The sequence below is a fragment of the Crocuta crocuta genome, unplaced genomic scaffold (assembly GCF_008692635.1).
Source record: "Crocuta crocuta isolate KB4526 unplaced genomic scaffold, BGI_CrCroc_1.0 scaffold279, whole genome shotgun sequence".
NCBI lineage: Eukaryota > Metazoa > Chordata > Mammalia > Carnivora > Hyaenidae > Crocuta > Crocuta crocuta.
This window is the reverse complement of record NW_027551570.1, coordinates 3574237-3599819: the sequence shown is the minus strand read 5'-3', so window position 1 is coordinate 3599819 and position 25583 is coordinate 3574237. Positions and strand designations below refer to the sequence as shown.

At 37.4% G+C, this 25583-nt stretch overlaps 1 protein-coding gene across 1 annotated transcript in view; it reads right to left on the bottom strand.

The window, feature by feature from the left end:
- The window catches only part of SATB1 (SATB homeobox 1), an 80271-nt gene that overhangs the window by 42677 nt on the left and 12011 nt on the right, over window positions 1-25583 (bottom strand). Inside the window, exons 6-7 of the mRNA XM_077750916.1 lie at window positions 9318-9429; window positions 6537-6991 (exon numbers count right to left, since the gene is read on the bottom strand). Coding sequence (XP_077607042.1) covers window positions 6537-6991; window positions 9318-9429 — 567 coding nt within the window. The remainder of the gene's footprint in view (window positions 1-6536; window positions 6992-9317; window positions 9430-25583) is intronic.

The following is a 25583-nucleotide window of genomic DNA, read 5'->3' as shown; positions in this document are numbered from 1 at the left end:
GTAGCTCCAAATAAAATGTTGTCAAGATCTCCATATAATTTGTAAATTTCACTTTCCAGTCACCCTGCAGAAATGGTGAAAAAGTACATTTGGGGAAGAGGAGACAAAGTGTCATATCAAAACGACTGAGCCTAAAGATGGTAACATTTGGGCGTTTTCATGGTTTCCTAATTCCTCGGGGATAAGGTACCACACTGCCCAAATATAACACTTGGGTACAGAGAGTATAAAACCACTGTCCAATTTAAAAATGATTAATAGGTTACTATTAAAAAGACCCTTCAATAGGCTCAGAGGCCTTAAGACTGAATTTTAGTCTCTCATTTGGTCTCTGCACCTGAAACCTAGAAAGTGGACCCAAACTTTCAGTTTCACCATAAAAAATGTGACTGAAGAATGAAGGGTGCATGTCCCTTTCACTCATAACACTGACAAGTAATGCTGCAACTGTGTTTATACAAGAATAAAACATCCAGTCAATTTAACTAAAATTTAGTCAAACAGGCAGTCAATCATCCAGCTATTTAATTTGCACAAGGCCAACTAATTAGATTGACTGTTTTTGATGTGTCACTCTGAAACCAAAAAATACAGGTCTCAAAAAAATGCTTGAAAATAGGTATAAGAAATAGTCCTTGCTCTCTAGTTTTCTCCACCAAATGTTATGTACTAAAAAAAATGTGCCTGGCAAAGCAATATACAAGAACCACACAGAAATCAAGAGATAGAAAGGTACGTTTTAGAGAAATACAGGTTCTCAATTCCTGGCGCATAATAACCTAATATTCATTTTTGTCATCCCGGCAGAATGCCTACCACATGAGTGTTTGATAAACATTTACTAAATGGATTAATTATGTGTATTCAGACCACAGAAGGAAAAAATTGTAAATGAGTGATAGAAACTTAAGAATGAGATATGCTACTCATGGGCAAATTGTAGTGGCAATTACTAATTTAATCAAGGTAAGCCTTCAATGAAGTTACATGGCCTTACGTAGGACGTTCCATCTACACTCTTCAATAATTTAAAAAACAGATTAGGTCAAAAGAAATCCTATAGATATTTAGGATGTTACTGTATTTTGGACACTTGAAATTAGACATTTATAAATCTCAAATAACAAAATACTATATCCTCTCCATTAAAAGTTTTCTGAGGTAGCAGACAACTACAGTGAGAAAAGCAAACACAGGAAAAAATAACATTCATGTTCTTTATCAAGTCCTGTTGAAACTAAGTCATTCCTGCATGCTTCAAGAAGACCACAGAGCACTTGGGAGAGAATGTAAAATTTCCTTTTTTCATAGTTTGATCTTGGCATGACTTCCTGGTGAAGCATATAAAGTGTTTTAGAGGCAGCACATTTATTTCCACTTAATTATTCTACTGCAGCAAGTACAAGTTTTTCTGCCTGCACTATGTTAAGGTCTAAAGCAATCTTTCAAATCCTGGAACACTCAGAGAGCTCTAAAGTAGCCAGTGTAGACACTGTCAGGTGTTGTAGAAACCTTTGGATTTTTTTTTGTTTTTTTTTTTTTTTTTTTTTTTTTGGCCCAGGCTTTCAATGAGGGGAGTGCCCCCTGGTGGAAATACTTGAAAATATTGTTAGAAAATATTTTGATTAGAATGTGTTAATTACCAAAAAAAAAAAAAAATCATTTCATTTGAGAATACTTCTATATGCAAAATGACTTTAGAATCTGAATATGGGAATGCGTGTTCTGGTCCTGTTCAAGTTGTTGTTATGTGAGTAGCTGCATTTACAGACCCAAGATGTACATGGCGCCTGTTTCCCATTTCCTGGAGTCAAAAACATAGTTCAGACTTAGATCAAGGTCATCTGTAGTAGTCCCCCATGGGGAAGAGTTAGAGGGATCTATTACCAAGATTTTTTCTTCGTGCTAAGAAAGTAGTATGTCAAGGGCTGCATGTACCTTACCTGCTATCTCAGAGAATATACTAAAACACCAGGACTAAAACATGTACTGTGCACCATACGTGCTCAAAGGATTTACTGAACAACAGCAAACGAAATCATCAGTCACTCTTGCCTCTGAAAAGAACCTGAGAATTTGTATGTTATGTGGGAAGTTACCAACAACTCATGAATATTAATTTTATTGGAAATGAGAGGCTGCCTTTCACTGGGACTCTACCTCGTCAAATAATGCACTATGTGCTCTATACATAAAAATATAAAATGATTCTGCGTTGTCAGGGTACAGGGGTGAAATGAGAATTCTAATTTTTTTCACTTTAAGAGTGAACTTACTGATGAATTCCTAAACCCTTTTCACGTTCCAAAAAGAGTTTACAAGTTATTACAAGTAAAATTCATTAGTAATTGTAAAAGAAAGAAAAAAATCTTCAATAAATATTATCAGTACTTCCAAAAGCTAATTATGAATTCTTTAAAACAGCAGATAAGCGAAAGAGACTGCCAATCTGAACAAAAGGCCTGTCTGGCCTCCCAGTTTGTCTCCTCTTTGAACATAATCACTGATTCAAATAGATTTTATCAGCTTCGTGGAACTTCAAAGCCCCCAGAAGGAAAAGAGGATTTTATGAAACCTCCCTCCCTAAAAAGAAAATACACAGAATATTCTTCAGGACTACCGACCTCTGTTGTTTTGTGAATTTTTAATCACATGTCCAGGTGAAAGACTATTTTCAACTCCACCTACTACCTTGGATGCCCGCCAAGTAAGTTATAAGCAGACGCATTTATCTCTGTCGCTGGGGAGGCTAAGCGAGAGCTGTCACGTTGGGGTAATAGCACCTTTTTACCTTTTATTCAATAGTGATATGGAGAGTGGACTTTCCTTAAATTACACTGTGAAGAATTATAGGAACACAGTAGCAATTTCTGTTATACTTAAGCAGGCAAATTTCTCTCCACCACATAATTTACAGAACTCAAATTCAATAAAACATTACATGATGGTCCATTACTGTTATCAGTTTTGAATAATCCATCTTCATTCTTTATTTTACTGGAAAATAAAGTGTGCCAAGGCGGGGGGTGGGGGTAGAAAAAAAGGGAAAAAAAGCCACAGAATGGGATCAGAGTCAGATTCTGGGTTTTATTTTTTAAAAACTTTAAAAAGGCACTAAGGAATATATTTGCTTCCATCTCAGTCCCTAAATAGCAATAATACAGGGAAGTGAATTGAAAAGTATAAATGCAGAAGCTTCGACAATTGTTTTTAGCCATAGGTTTCCACTAAAAAGACATCAAGTAGGTATAAGTGAATGAATGACATATGCTAAAAGCTAGTACCTTCAGTCACAATTACAGCACACATGCCCATCAGTTTAGAAGGGAGAGGTGCCCTTAGAACAAGTAATTTTATAAATTTCACCATCAATTTTCAGAAAAGGTAAACTCTTTTTTTTTATAGTCATGTGTGAAAGTCTTAAGAGAGGGGCTTTAGGAAACCCAATTAGGATGATGAGAAAATTCTCCAGTGAAGAGTTAAAATATGAAATCCAGGATTTTAACGTTGCACAGAGCTGTCAATGACTAAAAGACTCTCATCTCATATCAGCATTATGTATTACGTTAATGTTTTAACTTACTCTTTATAGGGTACCAATTTCTTTATTCGATCATATCATATAACTCTACCTTTGCATGTATATATTTGACATTAATTTTTTTTTTAAACTTGGAGATGGAATTTCACATTGTAGTAAGTGCACACAAATGTGTGATGTGCGATTTAACTCTGCAGAGCTCCCTGCCTATACATATGCATTAGCATGTGTATTTTCGTACGCCACACTCACACCATACACTCTCACTCTGCACCTGCTTTTATTGAAATGCATACACTTTGAAATAAACACACTACATGCATTCATATGAATGTATAATCATTAAAATAAATGCAGCTGTGTGTGTGCGCGCGCGTGCGTGTGTGGTTTTTAAGTATGACCACCAAAAACACACGCATGCTTGCATGTTCAAAAGCTCGTTCACAAAAAGTGAACACTTAAATATACATAGAAAATTACTCTTTCTTGAGTCAAACAGCTTCAAATGTGGCCAATAACCACTTCGACTGAGGTGTACCAATTACCAACATAAAGGTTTAAGATCAAATCCCTCTATCACTCAGGACACCAAATAATTTTTTATCGCGGTAACTTTTTCTAAATTGGTCATTATTACTAAAGAGAGCTTGATACTAAAGCTGTCGCTGTTTTCATTCCCCCACCAGCTTCAGAAAAATTAAGTCACTGTTTTCAATGTTTTAACCACAGAGATAACTATCTTTTCAAAGAGACTACTCTGGTATAAAGAGAGAGAATTCAGCCTTCTTTTCAGCAACAAATCCTAGAGCTATCCATGGAATTAGTCGATGTGAGAGCCAGAAGCAGGACAAATGGTCAACCCTTCAGAGGAATGCTGTGACATCATAACCCAAGAGAAGAAAAACCCTACAGATGGGTAGTGACTTCACACATCCCTCAGCTAAAGTCTCTTGTCATTCTTTACCATGTAAAATACATTCCTTAGTGCTTTAAGACCTTGTCATTATTCACCATATAAAATACATTCTTATTTCATTTCCTTATTTCTTAAAGCATTTTCCTTAGTGAGACACTAAGGAAACACTTCTTAGTAAATCTGTATTTCATTTGTGTTTACGTCAGTGTTGTCTTTGTGGGCTTTCAATTAAACTGACAAACATTTTACTGATCACTTACGTAGAGACCTATTTTTTGTCCAGTACTGAGAAATACTAGCAGTTACTGCTATTTACAAAAATAAAGAATGTTGGCAGAAACAGGAAAACTACAAGTTTGACTTTCGATTCATTCACTCATTTAATTTTTTAAATAATAACCTCCCAACTGTTATAAATGTCATGACATTTACCAGCCACTATTGAACATTTTTAAGTCGTAAAAATATAAAACTAGTTAAATCATACTAACCCAAGAAATTCCCTTCTACAACTACCCTTTAAAAAAGACAAATGATACACACATTTAAAAACAAAAAACAAACGAAAAAAACAGATAAAGAAAGTGAAAACAAACACTGAGTTAAAGGCCTTGTCAGGCCTCCTAACTTTCAATCCAGTTCAGGCAAGCCAAAAATAAGTCACTGCTGGGATTCTCCTAGGTATGGAAACTCTGCCAACAAGTAATTAATACTAGATTATTTTTATACCAGAATCTTATTCTTACAATCAAGTAATAAACAAAATAACTTAAATATGAAAGGAAAGTATGAGTCAGTCCAAACAAAATTGACACAAGAAAGAACAGTGGTAAAACAACAAAGTTGAAAGGACATAATGTCCTCATTTCTAATCAAAGTTACATGTTCTTTTGGTTTTTTGGGTTTTTTTGTTTTTTTGTTTTGTTGTTGTTGTTGTTGTTGTTGTTGTTGTTTTAGTGTGCCTGGGCCAAAAATAAACACCATATATACCACTAATTTCCAAAAAAAAAAAAGAAATTTTTAAAAAATCCTCTCATTTACAATTGAATAGGATCATCGGTTTAGGACTTTTCATCTCAGGCTGACTCATCTCATACATCACTCTTTTCTCCAGGTCCAGGTCCGTGATGATAATACCCTCCCAGGTATTTGCCCAGGGGGACAAAGGTGTGAACACAAACAAGGGGTACATGCAGATCTCAGTGAAAAGTCAGCAAACTAAGGCCTGCAGGCCAAACCTCCCAGAGGGGCCTGTTTTGTAAATAGTTTTACTGAAACACCACCCCATCCACATCTATTCACCTACTGTCCTGGCTGCTTCCCAGGCTACTCACACCCTGACAGTGCCCTGATGGCCCTCAAAGCCGAAAGCATTTGCTATCTGGACTATCACAAAAAGGTTTGCTCATCTCTGATCTAAAGAATGATGTCTGGAAGAATACTAACAATAATGTAAAGAGGGAAGAGGACAAAGCTAAGAAATATTTTATGTTAATAAGCCATGTTATATATTATATATACATATATATCTTTCCCCCTTAATGGCTCTTCAAATTAAATGGCAGAAATTGCTATAGAGTCTCACAATGTGTTTTGTTTTTTTTCCCCAGAAAGTTATAGAGGAACTTAAGCAGGGCATGTTTATATACTCATGCTTGACATGGGGATAACAGGAAGAAGACAGGAGGCTAGAATCTGGAGTCCTACCAATGGCCTTGACCAAGCCATGAGACTTGTCTCAATCTGCTACTCCTAACAGTCTAGGATCTCATTGGGTAAAAACATAGGTAATGCCAGTGTGAAATATATTTGATATTGAATTTATTCTTTCGAGGCCCCTGAGTCAAGATCGATCTGTACCTAGCTCTTGGTAGAGGAGGTTTACGACAGGGAAAGGAGTGACAGGACTTAGGCACCATCAAGACCAGACAATACGATCACACGACAAGAATTAAAAGGCATAAGCGTAGAGTAAAAAAAGAAGAGCACTGAGTAAAAGAATAAGCGTTAGTAGAAGATGGGACTAAAGGAAGAAAAGGGAAAAAGAGAGAGAACCATTCCAAAAAGAATGAAACTGACCTGAGTTCTGTTAAAAGCCACACGTGCAAATACTGCCTGGGAGATTCCTGCTCGTTTCAGTTCATCACGTACCCACTGGTAGATTTCGGAAGACACCTCTGTGTTGGTTGAAACCTGTTGCTCCAAAGGCTTATTCATAGATCTACTGACAGGGGGAGGGTGGTTCAAGTATTGTTGGTTTAAGGACTGCTGGGCTAAAAGTCTATTCACTGCATACTGCTGGTTCAGCAGCTGAGCCATCACCAGCTGCTGGTTGACCAATTGAGGACTGATGGGCGTTGACACGAGCCCAGGGTGCAGGTTCGGTAGAGGGGTCCGGACAGAGGGCTGGCTGCCGTGGGAGAGCTGCGCAGGGGACGGAGGCTGCTCAGCTGTGTTCCCTGGGACCGGCTGCTGGCCAAAGTTGACATGATTGGCACCTTGCTGGGATAGTTCAGAGAGACTATCCATTTCCACTAAAGTAGACAAAAGTAAAGTCATGTTAAGCCAACAGTCATGGGTATTGGTAAGGATTTCTGATCATTTCCTAAACAGAGACATTAGGCACAGGGCATGCTGAAAATCCCATTAAACTAAAGAAAACATTTTAAGATGGAATTCAATGGCCATGGATTTACTTTCTCCTTCTGCACAATTCCACGAACTCTGAAAGGGGGACAATACAATGCTTCAGATCTAATTTTACTTAAGGCATAAAATCGATTATTTTCAAATTCCATGTGACTAGTTTTGGGGTTAAACTATTATTCACTCTCACTTATTACTCCAAGGCTTATAAGGAATGGTTTTGTTTCTCTTTAAATAGCTTCTAGAAGAACACCATTTGTTTAAGAGCAACTAGAAAGAGTTGAGCTAAGAAAATATATGCACTAAAGAAAAAAGAAATATCCAGGTGTTTTCTCAGGAGAGATATTAACTGTTATTACTTGAAGCAAATGTTTTGAAAGAAAAAATGTTATCTATGTTTGATTTTTACCTAGCCAGGAATTATAAAGAAGTAATCAATATAATAAAGTGAGTATAATGATAAGTAATAATAACTGAGTGAGTATAATGATAAGTAATAATAACTGAGTACGTACTGAACACTGTGTTGAGTATCCTACATGGCTTGTTTCATTTAATTCTATTATGGGTGGCAAGTATATCGCCAGAGAACGAAGCAAATGATTTACTGCATTGCAAGCCAGTATACCCAGTTTTGCTAAGACCCAAATGTTTCTTGAAGAAGCTATGGCTATCACCAGATGCTAAAGACAATCTTTCAAGGAAGGGGCGGGGACTCATCCTGGTACAATAGTCATATTGTCACGATCTTGCAATTTATTACCACCTACCAGGATGAATGCTTCTCCCTTGGCTGGGTCCCTAACACGGACTGGCTCAGAGTCAGCTGTAAGTGTGTCAAATGCTCTGCTGTAGCAAGGAAGAGACTGGTTTGATGCTCTGCACTGGAAAGGCTGAGCATGATGGTTATATGTAAATAGGTGAGTCTTTTCCAAACAGCACACCATACTTCCCATGTATAGACTCTGGCTTGTTTTTCATCATCATTTCTTTTTATTAAATATTCAGGCTTTATATTTAGAGGAACTTATCATATTGCTATAATCACTGATATATGCAAAATATAACTAAGAATTGGGAAAGAAACCTTCCATTTCTACCAGTGATATCAGCCCAAGTGGGCCATTCACAGGGAATAGTAATTCAAGCAATTATTCCAAAAATGATGCATTGTCTTCATTACAGCTCCAAGCTATAAAAGGCAAAGAATCTGTTTTGGTAGATGGATGGCTTTGCTTCAAATATTAAAAGCTAAAACACACTCAAAATTCAGGTTCTCTTGTTTCTTAAAATCTTTAGGAAAAGTCATTATTGTTGTTATTAAACGAACGCAATGGAAGGAAAGAGAAACGCATTTAAAAATAGGGTGTAATGCTATGCATATTAAACATCATGTTCCTATATTATTTTAAAATGCATTATTTGGAAGGTACAAGTATGTGAAAGAAAACATTAATAGAAATTAAAACATTAACCTTAATCACAGGGTTTGCTTTGCCAACATACGCAAACTCAAAAGGGGGGAAACGTCATCCTCTAAATGTGAGCTCAGGTACAACACACACTTGTACATGCCATCTCACACTGCCAATAATTTTTAATGCATCTTCTGCACAACACACATTGCCCTGAAGTTGCACGTTAAGATGGGATGCTACACTGGAATTAAAAGTTGAGAAATGGTGTCAGATGCACCTGGTATGGGCGGTAAAGCTCACCAAAGTGCCTATCTAGAAGGGCTGGTGGGGGGAGGGGGGATCAGAGCTACAAATTCACTTGATCTCAATTGTGGAAACTATAAATACAATTTCAATTCCTTAAAAATTGGATGTAAAAATAGGCACTTTCTCTTTCTCTCAAACAAAAACAAAACACATAAAAGCATGATTTATCTCTGAGAGAAATCACAGCTAATATTAGTTATTCAAGGCCTGGTTAGGTCTTCACTGAGATGTTAAGAAATGACAGCTTCCCTCCTCCCGCCTCGATTTCCTGCATGTCTGACAACCAAGTCAGTTTGGCTGATTTAAACACAAACATTTATTGAATTTAATTATCTCATTATACTCATACCCACTCCCCACCCTCAAAGAAACATTCTAAATTGATCTCTAATTGGGCAATCACAAGACCTGGCTTTAGATGTGACTTTGATAAACCCCCCAAATGACACATAATGGTATGTAGCCACCACTGCAACAGTTTTTTGCTTACCCATCATATCTTTTGTCTTCTTGAAATGTTTGTACCACCTTCCAAATTCTTGACATTTTGCTGCTGAGACATTTGCATAGTAAGTGCTGTTCACAATGGAAGAAATCATACTCTGCATGAAGAGGGGGGGAAACATTTGTAATACATACCGGCACAAGATGGAACACAAAAATGATTTCAATTGTGTAAACTTTTTTTTTTTTTTAAATCAACTGAGTACCAATACATTTTTGTTTCACACTTTGGCCTAAAGCCTCAACTTCTTAAAATTATTAAGTAGCCCAGCAAATACTTATTTAAGTAGAAAGCAACAGCCCACTGAGACCAGTATAAAGCTATCAAACCAACAGCTCTGCTCTAGTATTTATCGAACTTCCATCAATGTCATCTAAGGCTGACAAACTTTCACTGATCTCAATAAATCCAAATGCCAAATGCGTGAAGATGACTCTATGATTACAATTCGTAAGTAAACACCATTTTGAGTTTTGCTACTCAGAGTATGGCCCAGGGACCACTAATATTAGCATACCCGGAAGCCTATGAGAAATGCATAATCTTGGGCCCTACCCCAGACACAGCCAATCAGCACTTGCAGTTTACCAAGATCCCCAGGGGATCTGAATGTGCATAAAGTTTGGGAAATACCACTTGCACTTTCCACTCCTATAATTTGGATTTCAACTGGAGATGTGTTAACTACACTCACACTCTCCAAAGGTTAGCTGACCACATTTAAGGAAAGAAACTATTCACAGGGCGCCTCTATTAGAGAAAGAAACATTCTGCAATCTTATTGCTAGCTTCATCTACAATAAAGCTGAATTCTGAATTTCAAACTAACCATAAGATTTTAAAATATACACACTTCAGGCCTACTAAATTTCTCAAGGATACTCGCAAAAAAGAAAATGACCTATTTTGTCACTTGTCTGCATTCTGCTTTTAACAAAAACCCTGAAGATGGAGTCAACAGTATAACATAATAAAAATAAAGACAGGAATGACCATAATTTTGGAGTTTTTGGTGTTTGTTTGTTTGTCTTAAACTCATTTCCAAGAAACAAAAGTGTTTTCTTCCCAGCAAATTTTGGTCATGGTAATTTCAGTAACTTAATTCATTTTTTTTAACCCTAATGCCCACATTACCTAGTAGTGGCTCAATTAATTTCCAGACGTGTTTTAGGAATAATTAGACTTGCAACACCAATCCTTCCTCCACTCCTATGTGTAGAAACATGAGAACTTACATTTCAGACTTCAGTTCGTCTATGGTGAAATAGTTTACATAAGGCAGCATTGTTTGGGAGGCAGGGAACAACCAGAAAAGCCAGTTTGGGGACAAAAATATTTTTATTTCATTACCTTCTTTAAGCTACTTGTAATTTAAAGTTCTTTTGGTTACTATTGATTCTCCATAATCAGTGTTAATTTTGTAACATGCACACATTCCTATAATATCTAACTCTTGGGGAGCTCTTTGAAGAACTTCCAGGGAAGGATAAGCCATCTTTGTGTTATTTATGTGAAAGACGGCTATCTTTCCTAAGAGGCACTATGATAGCTTTTTTTTTTTTTTTGGACACTTTCTACTTTATAGTCATTTTCGCATTTTATTTCTCTAAAAAGACATTCTTAATGTGCTCGTGATTCTCTGCCATTAATCCAGTAGCTTGCAATTTTACTAAGAGCCTCCCTCACTCTGGAGTACAGAAAGATACTTAGCAAGGTTGCCAAAACCAGGGCCAGAAGATTACCTGATCCAGTTAATAATCCGTCAGCTTCAATCATACTTACTCTATTGTAATAATGGATCAATAAAGTCAGACACTAATAAAACTATTGAAATCGCTGATGGATAACGGTGATTCTGCAAATGGATGACAGTTGATGCTCTTCAACTTTGGTCCAATTTTTAAAAAAATATTACTCTTGTTCCTAGACATTCTGGCAGTTTCTTAAATGTCAATATAATAGTACATATACGTTTCAGATGTAGTTTATGTCTTACTTTTCAGAAACGTATGGGACTATCTCAACTTTGCTGAGGTTTCTGACATTCAGTCTATTTCATTTGCCAATAGTTCTATACGTGAAATTTGCTCTTTGCCACACACCTACTACGTGCCTAGCTGGTACTAGGGATACAAAGGCAGATAAGACACAGCCTCTGCCTAAAAGTTTACCATCTGTTAGGAAGACAGATACATAAACAGATTACTTCAATTTAATGTGATTTAGCAGACCGACAGTGAAAAGTATATGGGGGGGGGGAGGGACAAAAGGAAGAATACATGGTATGTGGTAAGACAGCCCATCTGAAATATTTTTATAAAATTAGAGCCCATATGTAATAGTGCTATGTAGTTCATTATTATCCATATGTGGGAAATAATATCCGTATGTGCATGATCACCAAAGCTTCCTCCTGCCCTTGTTTAACCCCATTTGGTAGGTTCTGTCCTTAAGTGACTTTCTGGATCCTTTCTACTCTGTCAAGCGGTGTGTATTTAAGGAACTCTGATTAATGTAAATATTAGCCTAAGCAAGACGTAAATGAAAAGGCTAATCCACAGGTTGTGACATGTCAAAGCCACTTTTTAAAATTCTCTTTCTGTGCTTTCAGGGGGCTGGGGAATATTCCATAATTCAGGTAACCTGGGGTGACCTCTATTTTTATTACAACAATATGCAGTAATATGTACAACTAAATTGCTCCAGTAGCCACTGGGAGCTTGCAGTAAAATCCCTATTAGGAGACTTAACTGTGGCATCAGACTAGACTATGGATTTCGAGGGCAAGAAAGAGATTTCAGAATCTTGAGGGACACACGGCATTTGAAAGATTATATTCAGGGGCCTGGGTGGCTGCCAGTTGGGCTTCCAACTTTGGTTCAGGTCATGATCTCACAGTTTGTGAGTTCGAGCCCTTCATTGGGCTCTGTGCTGATGGCTCAGAGCCTGAAGCCTGCTTTGGATTCTGTGCCTCCCTCTCGCTTGCTCTGCCCCTCCTCTGCTCACACTCTGTCTCTCTCTGTCTCAAAAATAAGTAAACATTAAAAAAAAGAAAAAAAGATCATGTTCAGTACTGGTTCTTAAATTTAGAAAATCATAACGAAACACAAATTATTTGAAAAACACAAATCACAAAGCCAAGGTTGGTACTATTTTCCTAGGGGATGGGGATAAGGAGGGGGTAGGGAGATCAAGATCTACATTTTGAAGGAAAGAGGCTTGGGATTCTTATGTCGATCAAAAAAAAAAAAAAAAAAGACTTTGGTTTAAAAAGATTATACTAAATTGTACTTTATGCAGCCCTCGGGCTCCATATTATTTTCCAGCCCCAAATGTATGGGATATACTAAATACACACTAAATGTTCATTTGATGAAAGAGAATAGCTAAATCTTCATTCAAGTCCAAAATGTGTCACACAGAAGCAGTGTGACCTTGGTCACATTAATTGACCACTGAGTCTATCATAATCCCTCTTACTAGATGGGAATCACAGCAATGCTCACTTCACATGCTTGTTCTGAGAATTCATTCATTCAGGCATTTTTTTTTCCCATTCATTCAGCATGTTATCTACTGAACTCCTACGAGGTGCCAAGCACTAGGCAAGTCACTAGAAAAATAATGACCCGAAGAGACATACTATCCACACTTACACAGACAATAAATCAGATGAATATGGTGCGATTAGCACAGAGTCAAGAACAGACCAAGTATGGACTTAAAGCTACGTTAATTACTATGACAACTCTCTGCCTCCTCCTCACTGGCTTTTATTATATGATCACATTTCAGATCAATCCAAAGACTATGCTTTAAATAAGAGTATCAGATAAAACCTTCAAATGTTGTACTTTATGTCAAATTTTCTTATGAAGAGCAGAGAGTAGGCTAATTAAATTTACTGAGTTGTAAGTTGGGTCAAGAGATAACAAGAGAAAACACCCAAGGGCAAAAAAAAAGTATTTCCACCATTTGTTTCAATATCCCAATCTGGAGGTATCTTTGTGAAGCTGGCCTGTACCCGGTAGCAGGTATCGGGAAGACGTATATATACCACTTCTCTGACTTGGGTTTTCGAGCTGTGCCCTCTCTGCTCTCTAGCTAACAGCAGCTCATCCTTCAGGACACAGTTCAGGCATCCTTTCCTGGCTTGCTGTATATCCAGCACATGACACCTTCCCAGCATTCCTCCTGCTGCTGTGAATCTTGGGCTTGCATCTCTGAAAGGCCAGGACTCACCACGGGGCTGGGCATATATTAGCTGATCAATCAAAGGACTGAAGATCACTGAATTAGCCATTACTGGAGGCTACCAGAAAGTCCTTTATTTATTTATTTACTTACTTCCTTACTTCCTTATTTATTTTTGCTCCTAAAGGTCAAAGGTAATGGCAGCTTGTCCTATGAATCTTTTAAGACGCATCATTTTTAGCTGTCATGGTAGAACTCATAATTTAAAGAAACTTTGTTCATTAATTTGCAAGAGATCCCTTCCCAGGTTTTTCAAAATACATCCACACAGATGTCTCGGAAGTAGCAGTGCTTGGTGGTTATGTTATTCCAGTTCTCTCTCTCTCTCGGTGTCTATTTATACAAGCTCTCCAAAGCACTCTGCAAAAGGCACAACTTGTACCGCAAGTTTTCCTAGTCAGTGGCCAGTCTGTGTAGACCATCGACGGTCAGGGAATAAAATGATCAGGCTGACCAAACTCAGTCCACTCAAACCTCAAGTTCAAATGCTACACAGTACACCAGCCAATGAATAGGCCACAGCTTTCAGTGTTGGGAAACGCAATTTGAAAGTTGGCAGAAATTGGCTGTGGGTCTCATAACCCCAGTGTGACACAATATTCTCATCCTAGGAGCCAAGTTGTAAGCTTTTCTAAGATCCATAAAGCACATGTCTGCTCCCTATGAAGAGCCTCGGTTCTTTCTGAGAGTCTGCTGAAGTTCCGATCTGAAAGAATGCCATCTTCACAGAAACCCCAGTACTCTAGAATGATACCATCTGCCACAGGCTGAGCTTCCTTTTCAGCCAAATACATTATTTATAACCTTTCTAATTGTGAAAAGGTAAGGGTGGAATTTTTCTAAAGCCTGCCTTAGATATAGTTAGAACATTCTAAACCTTTGCTCTCAAATACTGCAGGTCTCCAGATTTGAACAACAACAACAACAACAACAACAACAACAAAACCCATAAGGAATTGGCTGAGGTCATATCATTTTTCAAAATATTATACATTCTTTTAACCCCCTGCTAGAATATAACATACGCTGTAGGTATATATTTAGAACACATTTAGAAACTGAAAGAAGATGGTTTTATTTTCTACTTGGTCAGCCTGGTAGCCAAGAAAGAGGTTTAGGGAGAGGTGAGGCCTGCTGGGGGGGAAAAAAAAAAAAAAAAGGTTTATTAACTGGGGAAAGGCAGTCATCTGATTACCCTTAAAATTGCTTTGTTGTGCCTTTAACAACAACAAAAAAACCCACCCCAAAACAATGCTAATCAGGTTATTCAATCATTTAAACCAAAACTGTTCATGCTTTTCTGCCAAATCAACCAACCACAGCAAAATCTGTTATCTCTGATTGCTCAGCTTCCAGTCAGAAAACAGTTAACCCCCAATATACCAAAAGTTTTCCAAAATACCCTCCAAGCTCCGAATACTCGTGGAGAATAACAAGAAAGCCCCGTCATCTTTAAAGGGTAATTGAAGTGCTGTACCATATTTGCATATTACGATATACTCTAATAAACTAAACAGCCTGTCCCGGAAGCCAGCAGCTCCCTAGCATTTCATCTGATCTCCATACTGACTTTTGGTGCACTTTTTTTTTTTTTTTTTAAAACAGGACTGTGATATGATGATTGAAACTTACCAAAGACTTGCTGATGGTTTTACTGAGGTGGGAGGAGGTAGCAAGATCATCTACAAAATGGTGGTTCACCCATGTTTAAAGCTTTCAGGCTCCATCAGCAGAGAGGGCAAAGGCTACAACATCTTATTTACACAATTATCTAAATACGATTAAACAGCTGATGGACAAATATTAAACTGGAAAATGTATAGTCATTTCAGCTTAATGTAATCCTCTTTCTGTAAACACCCAGGATGATTTTTTTCAACCAGAACAGTCCTGACATCTCATAAGCCTAAGGGTGAATAGCAAGAGATTGTTTTTGATAGTTATAAATATTCAAAAGACATGCAGACCATCTGCTTTCATAATACAGGTAAAGCAAGACTGAAATGGTGACTGCTGTATAAAAATGATTCTTTTAACAAAGTCTTCCTCTCCTCGAAAACTATAAAGACAGATGTCAAAAACTGTTTACACAGAGCAATCAGGAGCGTGCAAAATGTAATATTCCTTTTACACACAGTGCTTGCTAAAGAGATTTTTTTTTCTTTTTCTTCCCATCTGTGTGTTGCAACACATTTCTACAAGTTAAAAACATTTTTTTCAAACAGAGATCTCATGAATACCCAAAAACATGCTATCTGGTTTCTGAATGCTAATTAATTTCAACTAAGGAATCTGAATATCTTTTTCTGTAGGAAGGAATGTATGTTTTGAATTGGAATACTCTAGAGACGGCAAGGGAAATAATCTCGCCCAGGTTGAATTCTGTAAGGGGATTTTCATGGTTCTACCTTGTCTGTAATATATATCTGCTATGTTCATGTTTTAAATGAAAGCACATTACTGCTAATGTCGTTGGCATAAAGTCTAAAATAATTGTTTTCTGAAATAAATGCCCGTGCATGTAAAACGTATATGCAGCAACCTTTAACTTCTCAGTCGATGCAGAGTGATGCATAAAACCCTATAGTTAATTTTCAGGACTGGAACGCTAATCTTGACAGTAACCTTTTTATGTATTGTATTAATGGCACAGACGCATTAAGCACCTTTTTATAATTTTCAATAAAATGAGCATTTACTGAACAATCTGTCAAACTGCTGGCTCCCTGTTCTTTTACATTTTTATTTTTTGAGAAATGTAACTTCATACACTTTGAGGTCCCTCCTCTTTCTCTATGTCCTGTCTGCCTATGGGCCCAGTCTCACAGCGGTGTTTCATATGCATGTGAAAAACTCAAAGGTCAGACTTTAATTTTGGATCAAATGGAATCAACTCCATGTTCAAATACGATTTTAATAGAGATTCTTGGCAAATGGAGTTTTCTTTTAATCCCAAAGGATACCAAATGCTACAAACAAGCTCTAAAAGGCATCATACGAGATGGTGACATGGAACGAATTTGTTGAAAATTAACAGGTAGTCCCCCATCTGGTATTTGGGGGTGGGAAGGTAGGGAAATGGGCTTGAATTTATGAGAAGCAAATGGCAGGATTTTTAAGTGTAATACTCTGTTTGTGCATGTTAGCTTATGTTCCCCAAATCTTTCCCTCTGGATCCTCTATTGCTCTCTAAGCCATTCTCTTGGGAGATACAACTGGGGCATATTCGGAATCTCAATTTGTTGAGAAGAGACTAATCACTTATAAATTTTACTTAAACTCCAGTTGTCATAGTTATGGCTCTTGCCATCTTGATCGATCCCAGTGCCTGAAAATGGCATTTTCACAGAAAGTAACCCTTGTACCATGCTAAAAATGGAATCTCTGTACAAAGCTCCAATACAAAAGGAAGCACAAAAAAAACACATCTAAATCTTTTTTAATTTTCTGGCATTTCCTAAAATGAAAACGTGAGAATTTCAAAGCACACACATTTTACTTAATTATTTAAATACCCAATTCATAATTTTTAAAGAAAATGTTGGTTCACAGTTCATATGGTTTTTCCACATAAAGTAATTTTCCCTAACACCCAGATATTACCTTTCGACCAGATTCTCTACTCTGTCGTTTTGTAGAAGTACCTATTCTAGAAATTTTTACCATACTGACACCTTCTTATTCAAACTAATTGAATACATTAGTAAAGAGCCTAAATTAGAAGATATCTGTTAAAAGGTGTATTATGACTGAGGGTATGTAATATTTCAAATTAATTGCACAGCAGCTTACGTTTGTTCGCCTGCAACATGATTGAATTAAAGAATTTCCAGGGTCCCTTCTAACAGCTTTCAGAGTCTATGAAATCTACATGTATTCCCAAACAGAGGTCCTATAGGGTCTTCTTCAATGACTTAAGAAGATTCACCTGTAATGCACATCGGCCATTCTTAGGCATTCACTGCAAATGTCCCAACTATAGGGTTATTTTTAGGAAGGTTAAAATCCCCTGGTTTCTTATTTATAATGTGATTATTAAAAATACACCCACCATTATAAACATTATCCTACTCCAAATGGAANCAAAAATTGTTTCCTAAGATTCTGATTTTTAAGCACTCTGTACCAACTTGGAAATTTGAGGAATGCTTGCTCACTCTTTCTCTGATGGTCCTTGTGTAGTTAAATCTCTCGTCCTCTATGGATATTAAAATTTCTAGTATCTGTACTTAGACGCAGCACAAGAAAAATTGCAAATTTGTGTTAAATGCCAAGGGTCCTAAATAAAGCACTCTGAAAAACTTTAAGCCACAGAGTGAAAGGACTGAAGTAGTTAGAATCCATTTTCTTTTCAAAAGTAAATACAGTTGACCCTTGACCAACATAGGTTTGAGCCGCATGGGTCCATTTATATGCAGACATTTTTATAGTACAGAACTGTAATGTATTTTCTCTTCTTCATGATTTTCTTAACATTTTCTTTTCTCTAGCTTACTTTATTGTAAGAATACAGTATATAATACATGTAACATACAAAATATGTTAACTTTTACGTTATCTGTAGGGCTTCTGGTCAAAGCAGGCTGTTAGCAGTTAAGGTTTTTTTTTTTGTTTTTTTTTTTTTACAAATAGTTTATTGTCAAATTAGTTTCCACATAACACTCAGTGCTCATCCCCTCCTCCATGCCCATCCCCCCTCCCCCCCACATCCATCAGTCCTCAGTTTTTGTCAGCATTCAAGAGTCAAACCATGAGAGACTCTTGAAAGCAGTTAAGTTTTTAAGAAATTAAAAGTTATATATGGATTTTCGACCATGCAGGGGGTCAGTGTCCCTAACCCTGTGTTGTTCAAAGGTCAACTGTACTAGAACTAGGCTCTGTAACTCTTTACAGATTTTATATTCCTTCTCTGCATTCTTTCTTCATATGAACACTAGGAAGATTTTTAAGCCATACTGCCTAAAACTTGGGGAGAAAAGACAGTCCAGAGTTTAGCTTTTTATGGAACCATAAAACTCTCTTTGGGAATCTCAAGAAACCTGTAGAAGCTCTCTCTACATACACTCCCAAAAGTGACTTACAATTTCTGGGTCTGCACAAACCCTCAGACACCCATCACAGAGTCCGTGGATCCCCTCATATCTGATCCAAGATTTCACAGATGACGGGCTAAATCCTGTCCTTGATTTCTGTGTCTTTTAGTTGCTGTTAGTTGTTAACCAAGCCTTACCATGTCTACTCAATAAATATAAACCAACGTCACTTCTGGATTAGGTCACAGAGGGAAATCAAATTAACCTGGCTCGCCTTTAACAATATTATGAAAATGCTTCACAGTTTTGGAAACTGCTGTATTCTGGTAATCACCTCTTTAGGAGTTATAGTGAAATGGTAAAAATGTTGCACAGGATGGACATCAAGAGATAATGTGCCCTGTCCGTCTCTGGAGGCTGTGCTCCAGCCTGAGCTGGTGCTCAGGCAGAATGGTGGACAAACCGAGTCCCTACAGCCCATTCTGGAATGGCTGAACAGTTATCTACGCTTGCAGCTCTCCCTAAATTCAGGTGATTCCAGGCCTTTATACAGAGGACTTTTACACATTATGCATTTATAGCCCTAAACAGAGTCTCCAATGCCAAATGTGGACTTTAGACCATCAATTCAGGAATGGACATTGTGACCCCCTATGGGGTGGTACTGACTGTTAGCATTTCTATGTTGGCAGCATCACCATCTTTGAATATAAATCAATTGACTCGGCTATTGAAATTTTCCTTCTTTATATTATTTTTAAATTTGAGAAATGGACAAATGGAACTAACAGTAAAAAAGCATGGATCTCAAATATAACACAACTGAGCCAAAATGAAAAGTTCATTTTGATGCTGAAATACATGTTCGATTATGGAAGAAAAAATTCAGATGTGCATATAAATATATTGTTAAAAGGTTGTGCTTAACAGTGACATATAATTAGATCTTTTGCAGCATATTTTACATCTCTGGATCCCTTGTATCTTCCAAGACCACTGTTCTGCTTACAAACATGTAAATTTGTACATATATCCGAGAACACTGTAACAGAAGCAAAAATACAGGACAACTTGGGAGTATCAGTAGGTTTCCTTAAAGAAAAATTCAGAATTTGCTCTCGTTTAGATAAGTTAAAAATTCAGAGGTATAATGGGAGAAATATTTTGTACAGTGGGATATTATAGATCAGAGTATCTATAAAATACTAATAAAACTACTGACATAGTTTATTAGTTCATGAAATTAACATGGCAGTGACATTTATAACATGTTGAAAATCCTATGAGGCTGTATCAGCTTCACAAATATTCCTGAGATCCTACTGTGTGCCAGGACTTGCGGCCATGATGATGAATCAGACTTAGGCCCTTTGTGACACTTAATCACCATGTAAGGTGAGCATAGTTAGTCTGCAGATAATTTCAGAATGGCGTGGAAAGTACTATGTTAGGCTTACAAAGGCAGGATGGAGCCCAGCATGCAGGGGGTGGGGGTAAGGGGAGTTCACTAAAAGGACACCAGACGAGCTCCCACCTAGAGGACAGTCCCCTGAGGCATCTTTATGCTTTCTGGACACTGTGTAATCTAAAGTACCTTATTTGCTTAACTTGCAAATGGGGTTATTTAAAGCACAAGGTTGAGCCTTCCCCTGCTTCCATGTTAAAATACGTCGGAACTTTGTAATGATTCAAAGGATGATGCTAAAAGTGTCCCTCACAGGTGAGGATGGACTATAATACAGTCCTTTGATCTTTCCACAAATGAAAAGTTCTTGGTTGTTTCCATAAAGAGTCGGCATTGAAATCTTCTATGGAGCAGAAGGTTCTTAGATGACTAGAAGCATCCCTCCGTGTAATTTCGACCTCTCAATCATCATGTTGTAGAAAAACAGCCAAAGTTATTGTACACTTTAGAACTGAGCAATGTTCTAAATGTTTAACAAGCATTATTTCATGTAATTCTCATAACAATCCTGAAGAATTGGTGCTATTACCTTCCTACTTTATAGATGAGGAAATTGAGGCATGGAGAGTCACTTCCCAGAGCTGACAGAGCTAGTAATGACGGAGCTCACATTCTTGACTCCTAGGTAACGAATGGTACAAGCTCACTAATTAAAGTGATGGCAAAGAGCAATGACACACAAAGACTCACATAAAAAGTGACAGAATGAAGTTGCTGAAGAAATACATCACATCAAGAAATAGTTCCATTAAGAAATATGAAGAAAACGAAATTAGGCTCTGTTCTATGTTATCATAACCCAGAAGGTTCAATACACCTCTGGAAATTCTATTGTGTCGTTTCATAAAGTTAATACTTGTCTCAGGTAGCTCCACATTTTTTAATTGCCTGAGAATAAATGCTGGATTGACAGTAGAAAGGGACAAGCCTAGGACAGTCAGTGGTACCCAAGGATGAGGTAAAAATGTGACATCGAGGGATGCCAACGAAGCGTTAGTCTTTTCTTAACTTTCAACCTATCATCTGGTTTGCATCTTTAACCCTTCTGAGTAAACTAAATTAGATTAGCATTTTTATGGGAAAATACTGCAGGAAAAGATAGTATTTTTGAAAGAAGAAAGTAAAGACAAAGACGATGGCTAGAGAAGATAAAGTTTTAGAGTAAAAATGAAAGGAAACAAAAGACTGCTGAAGGATGTCTGAAGGATGTCAGCTACCTTCCCTACAATGAGGAATTCTGCAACCTTACGAACTGTCTGCTGTGAAACGCCAGGACCCCATAATAATACTGCATATTAGAACACAATACAATCTTACATTTCTGAAGCGCCCTTCATGCAAGCATCCCAGGGTGCTTTACAATCATTATGAGTTAAAATTAAAACTGAAGCACATACAATTCCTAATAGAATCGTTTTAAAAATGCTAAACAGAACAAATAACTTTTAAGTCTAGATTTAAAAGTCCCAACAGCCAGAGCGTTCCTTACTTCAATTGGCAATGAGCTGCAGAGCCGGGCTGAGGCTCTCTCCTGTTATGTTAAAGGCTCTCTTATGTTTTTTACACTCGGAGCACGTTATGATCAAGCAGTTTCCAATGAAACAGGAAAAAAAAAATTGGGTGCGTATATCTGTTTGTTTTGATTATTCTGAATTCAAGGTCTTTTGTTTATTTGTTTACGAGTCTGTTTGGCCAAATCGGACATGAAACAAAGCAGGTTTAAAAAGCAAGTCCAGATAGAGCCCAACTTGAAATGTACGTAGTAGTTGTGGAAAAAAAAAAAAAAGACACTCCAAAAGCACTCTAAAACTAGCTGTGTTTAAGCAAGAAAATCAAATTGATTAGCATGATCTGGTTAACTTTAAAAAAAATAGTTAGAAAATAGCATTTAATAGGCTCTTTCCAGGCCAGCTCTACTCCCCAACCTTGGCAGTATTTATTATTCTGCAAGTCAGAAAGAAAAAAAATAGGGGAAATGCTCTCATGATATGGTAATTTTCCTTGCATTAGTTGATTTTGAGGTCAAAGGAAACCTGTTCAGATGTAAAACAAAGCACAGGTAAAAATCTATTAAGTGAAAATGAAGTACTTACACATTGTTAAGCACTCTCTAAATTGGCATGGCTTAAACTCTTTTATGTTTTCCTATTGTGAAAAGATAGCAGCTATAAAATATTTGATATCAATCCATTTTAAGTTAGATGCTTTATTAAGTTTGGCTTTTTTGATTAATATATCTGAAAGGTTACAGAGAGCTAACATCAAGCTACGCTAAAATCCTTATGTATCTAAATCAGCTAAAAATGAGCCTGCTATATGGGATTTATAAAGGAACACGTGCAATTGGGAGCACATTTTTATTCTTCTATTGTAAATTCTATATATTATCAATATTAACGCAGAGCAGATAACTAAGTTCAAAGAGAATGAAGAATAACTGGTTCAAAAACGAAGGCAGAGGAAATAAATGGCAATTCACACTACTCCCCATATAAGACTGGTTTCCCATTTCCTTTATGAATCTCGCCATTAGTACAATTGCTGAAAACGGAAGTGAAATCCAATCAGTATCAAGTACTTCAGTGCCTGGCAAAGCAGATGTTCATAACCATAGATTCCCATGGTCAGTTCGGTAAGGACTGGGAAAAGTCTTGGAATTTAAAAAAGTTTATGTATCTAACAAGATTTATGTATTATAACAGGAAGGGGCAAGTACAAAATCCTACAAGCACATCTCACACAGGAAACGCTCTATTTTTAAATGGAGTTGGCTAGTTATATCCTCATCCATCATATCAGGCCAGTGGCTGACGAAGGTCTATACTTGCAAATAGACTCAAGAAATTCAAGTGCCCACTGTCTCCAATGCAAATGCCTAACATTGTCTTGGGGTTCAAAATAAAGGGCTATTAGCTCAATTACACCTACTGATCCAGAAGGATGTGACAGGGTGGGGGAGGAAGTGACTGCCACAGAGCTGTTAAACCTTTTGGAACCTCCCAAACACCGGATTAGCCCAGAAGTTAGTCCCTCTGGTCTAAACTACCCTCTCACTTCTAAACTGGGGGCATGAAACCGTAATACTTTCAAAGCAAGTCAATGTGCAAACAACAAAATCAAAAACACATCTGCTAAAGCAAAATTTTGGCAATGAGAATAAATGCAATTGGAAAACTGGAAGGAGTTATCACTTCAGGGAAATGGAAGTATTTTATAAAACGCATCAAATTAATTTGAGGAAGCCTTAAAAAAAAAAAGTCCTTCATCTATATATGACCAAGAAGGATATTTGGTTAAGTTCACAGGCTCTGGGTGTGAATTCTTTCCCCTCTGCTTTAGCAGCTATGTAACCATGAGACTCATTTAAACACTCACTCTCTCAGCTTCCTCCACTGTGAGTAGGCTACAAAACTATATTCCGCTTTGGGTGATGGACTTGCCCATCCTATGTCAAAAGCACTAAATAAAAATTATTATTTCAACTATTAAGGTGTATCATCCTCATTACTACATAGAAAACAGGAAGCCTCTCACACAGCAGACTGTCAATACACAGTTTTGAATGAGTTAGGTATGTGAATATGTGAATAAATTTCATAGGGTTAGACTCTCAGATGAAACACAATATATGAATATTGATGTTGGATGCTCTCTTGAGAGTGATTTTTTTTTTAAGTGTTTATTATTTTTGAGAGAGAGAGAAAGAAGCAGAGTATGAGTGGAGGAGGGGCAGAGAGAGAGAGGGAGACACAGTATCTGAAGCAGGTTTCAGGCTGACAGCACAGAGCCAGATGCGGGGCTTGACTTCACTGGCCATGAGATCATGACCTGAGCCGGAGTCAGACGCTAGACCGACTGAGCCACCCAGGCGCTCCCTCTAGAGAGTTATTGTTTATTTAAAGTTTTTCAGAAATGTCATTCCGGTCTAAAACTTATAAAACAATAATGCAAAAGTGCAGTTTAAAAAACATGTATTTGCAGTATAACTGATATGTATTTTTAAGTTGCTGCTCTGGAGTTCTGCATCATATAGACTGAAAATCAACTCAGCACAGAGGTCCTTATTAAATGCTTATGGCAGTGAGTGTCAAGTTTCACAGAACCAGCATGGGGGAAATGGTAAAATGAAACATTCAAACTTAAATATATTTTGTATGTATCTTGCTACTTGAAAATAAAAATGACAATTTTCACCTACTTCATATAGGACTTGGGCCTGGAGCTACTTATCTCCTGGTGAGAAATGAAAATAGAGAGTGAGCCAGTCCCTTACCAATGTGCAAGGTGTGATATGTAAGCGTGCATGCGTGCGTGTATATATGGTGGGGTAGAGGTGATAAAAATGCATGTATCAGATTAAAATTTCTCAGGAATATCTGACCTAAATGTTTTCAGAAGAAAGAGGTTAGTTAGGCTAAGAGAAATAATCACTGACCTTTCAACAAAATGAATCTATCCTTGTACTGAATGTATATATATTTATCCAGGGCTTAAGTTCACTTTCTAAAACTTCAGGGAAAACTAAAATGAATGTGAAATGTTTTATTGTAAATCAAAACGTTTACTTCTTTTTAACTTCCCATTTGCCTCCCGAATCCATACACTCCATGTTCTTATGACCACCGGCTTTCTTGTCCCCAAGCCGATTTATTCTTTCTTACTTACAGTTCGGAATACAACACCCACCTTAGCCAACCACGTCCACTGAAAAAAGTAAGAGTGACGAGAAAGTGACCAACTTCGGCTCCATAAGGAACTAAGTGTTTGCATCTTAGCATGTTTTTATAAAAATAAACATGTGGTACAAAAACTTAATAGATGGATGTCAATCTATTTGGGCCGATTCATGATTTAGGAAAGCAGTAACAGAAGTAAAGGCTTGGTTATAAATCAAACCACATGCACCCTTATAGAATTTCTGCAGCTGGAGGAAGCCTTGCAAATACCATCAGACATTATTGCACGAAAACCTAAGTGTACACTTTAAAATCAACACACTCCAAAATTTATCCTTGGAAAAGGATTTCTGGTCACTAACCAGCATTTTGACTTTAACCTCTAGGATCACTGGCTTCTTCATCTGTCCAAAGAGGAGCCTGGGAAGGATAAAAACCAAATTCTAATACTCCAAGGACATCTGCCTAACAAGTGTGGGGTGATCCTCCAGAGATCAGCCCACAGGAGGAACGGCTTCTCAGGCACCCCAAGCACACGCCTGCTGGATTCCCACTGGTTTCACCTCCCGGCCTCTACTCTGTAAAGGGAACAACTGAACTAAGGTCCACAGGGCGAACATGCTACTAAGCTAACATTAAGGGGCCCTACAGCTATACTTGCTGCTGAGGTATTTTATCATATTCAGCAAAACTCTTAATGTACAGCAAAATGCATATGCTAGACTGCATGCTCCAAATTCTCAAGCGACTAGATGAAAACTCCACGAGAGGTGGAGAGGGTAAACAAGCCTCAACAGTGAGCATTCCGCCATGTTAGGTACCA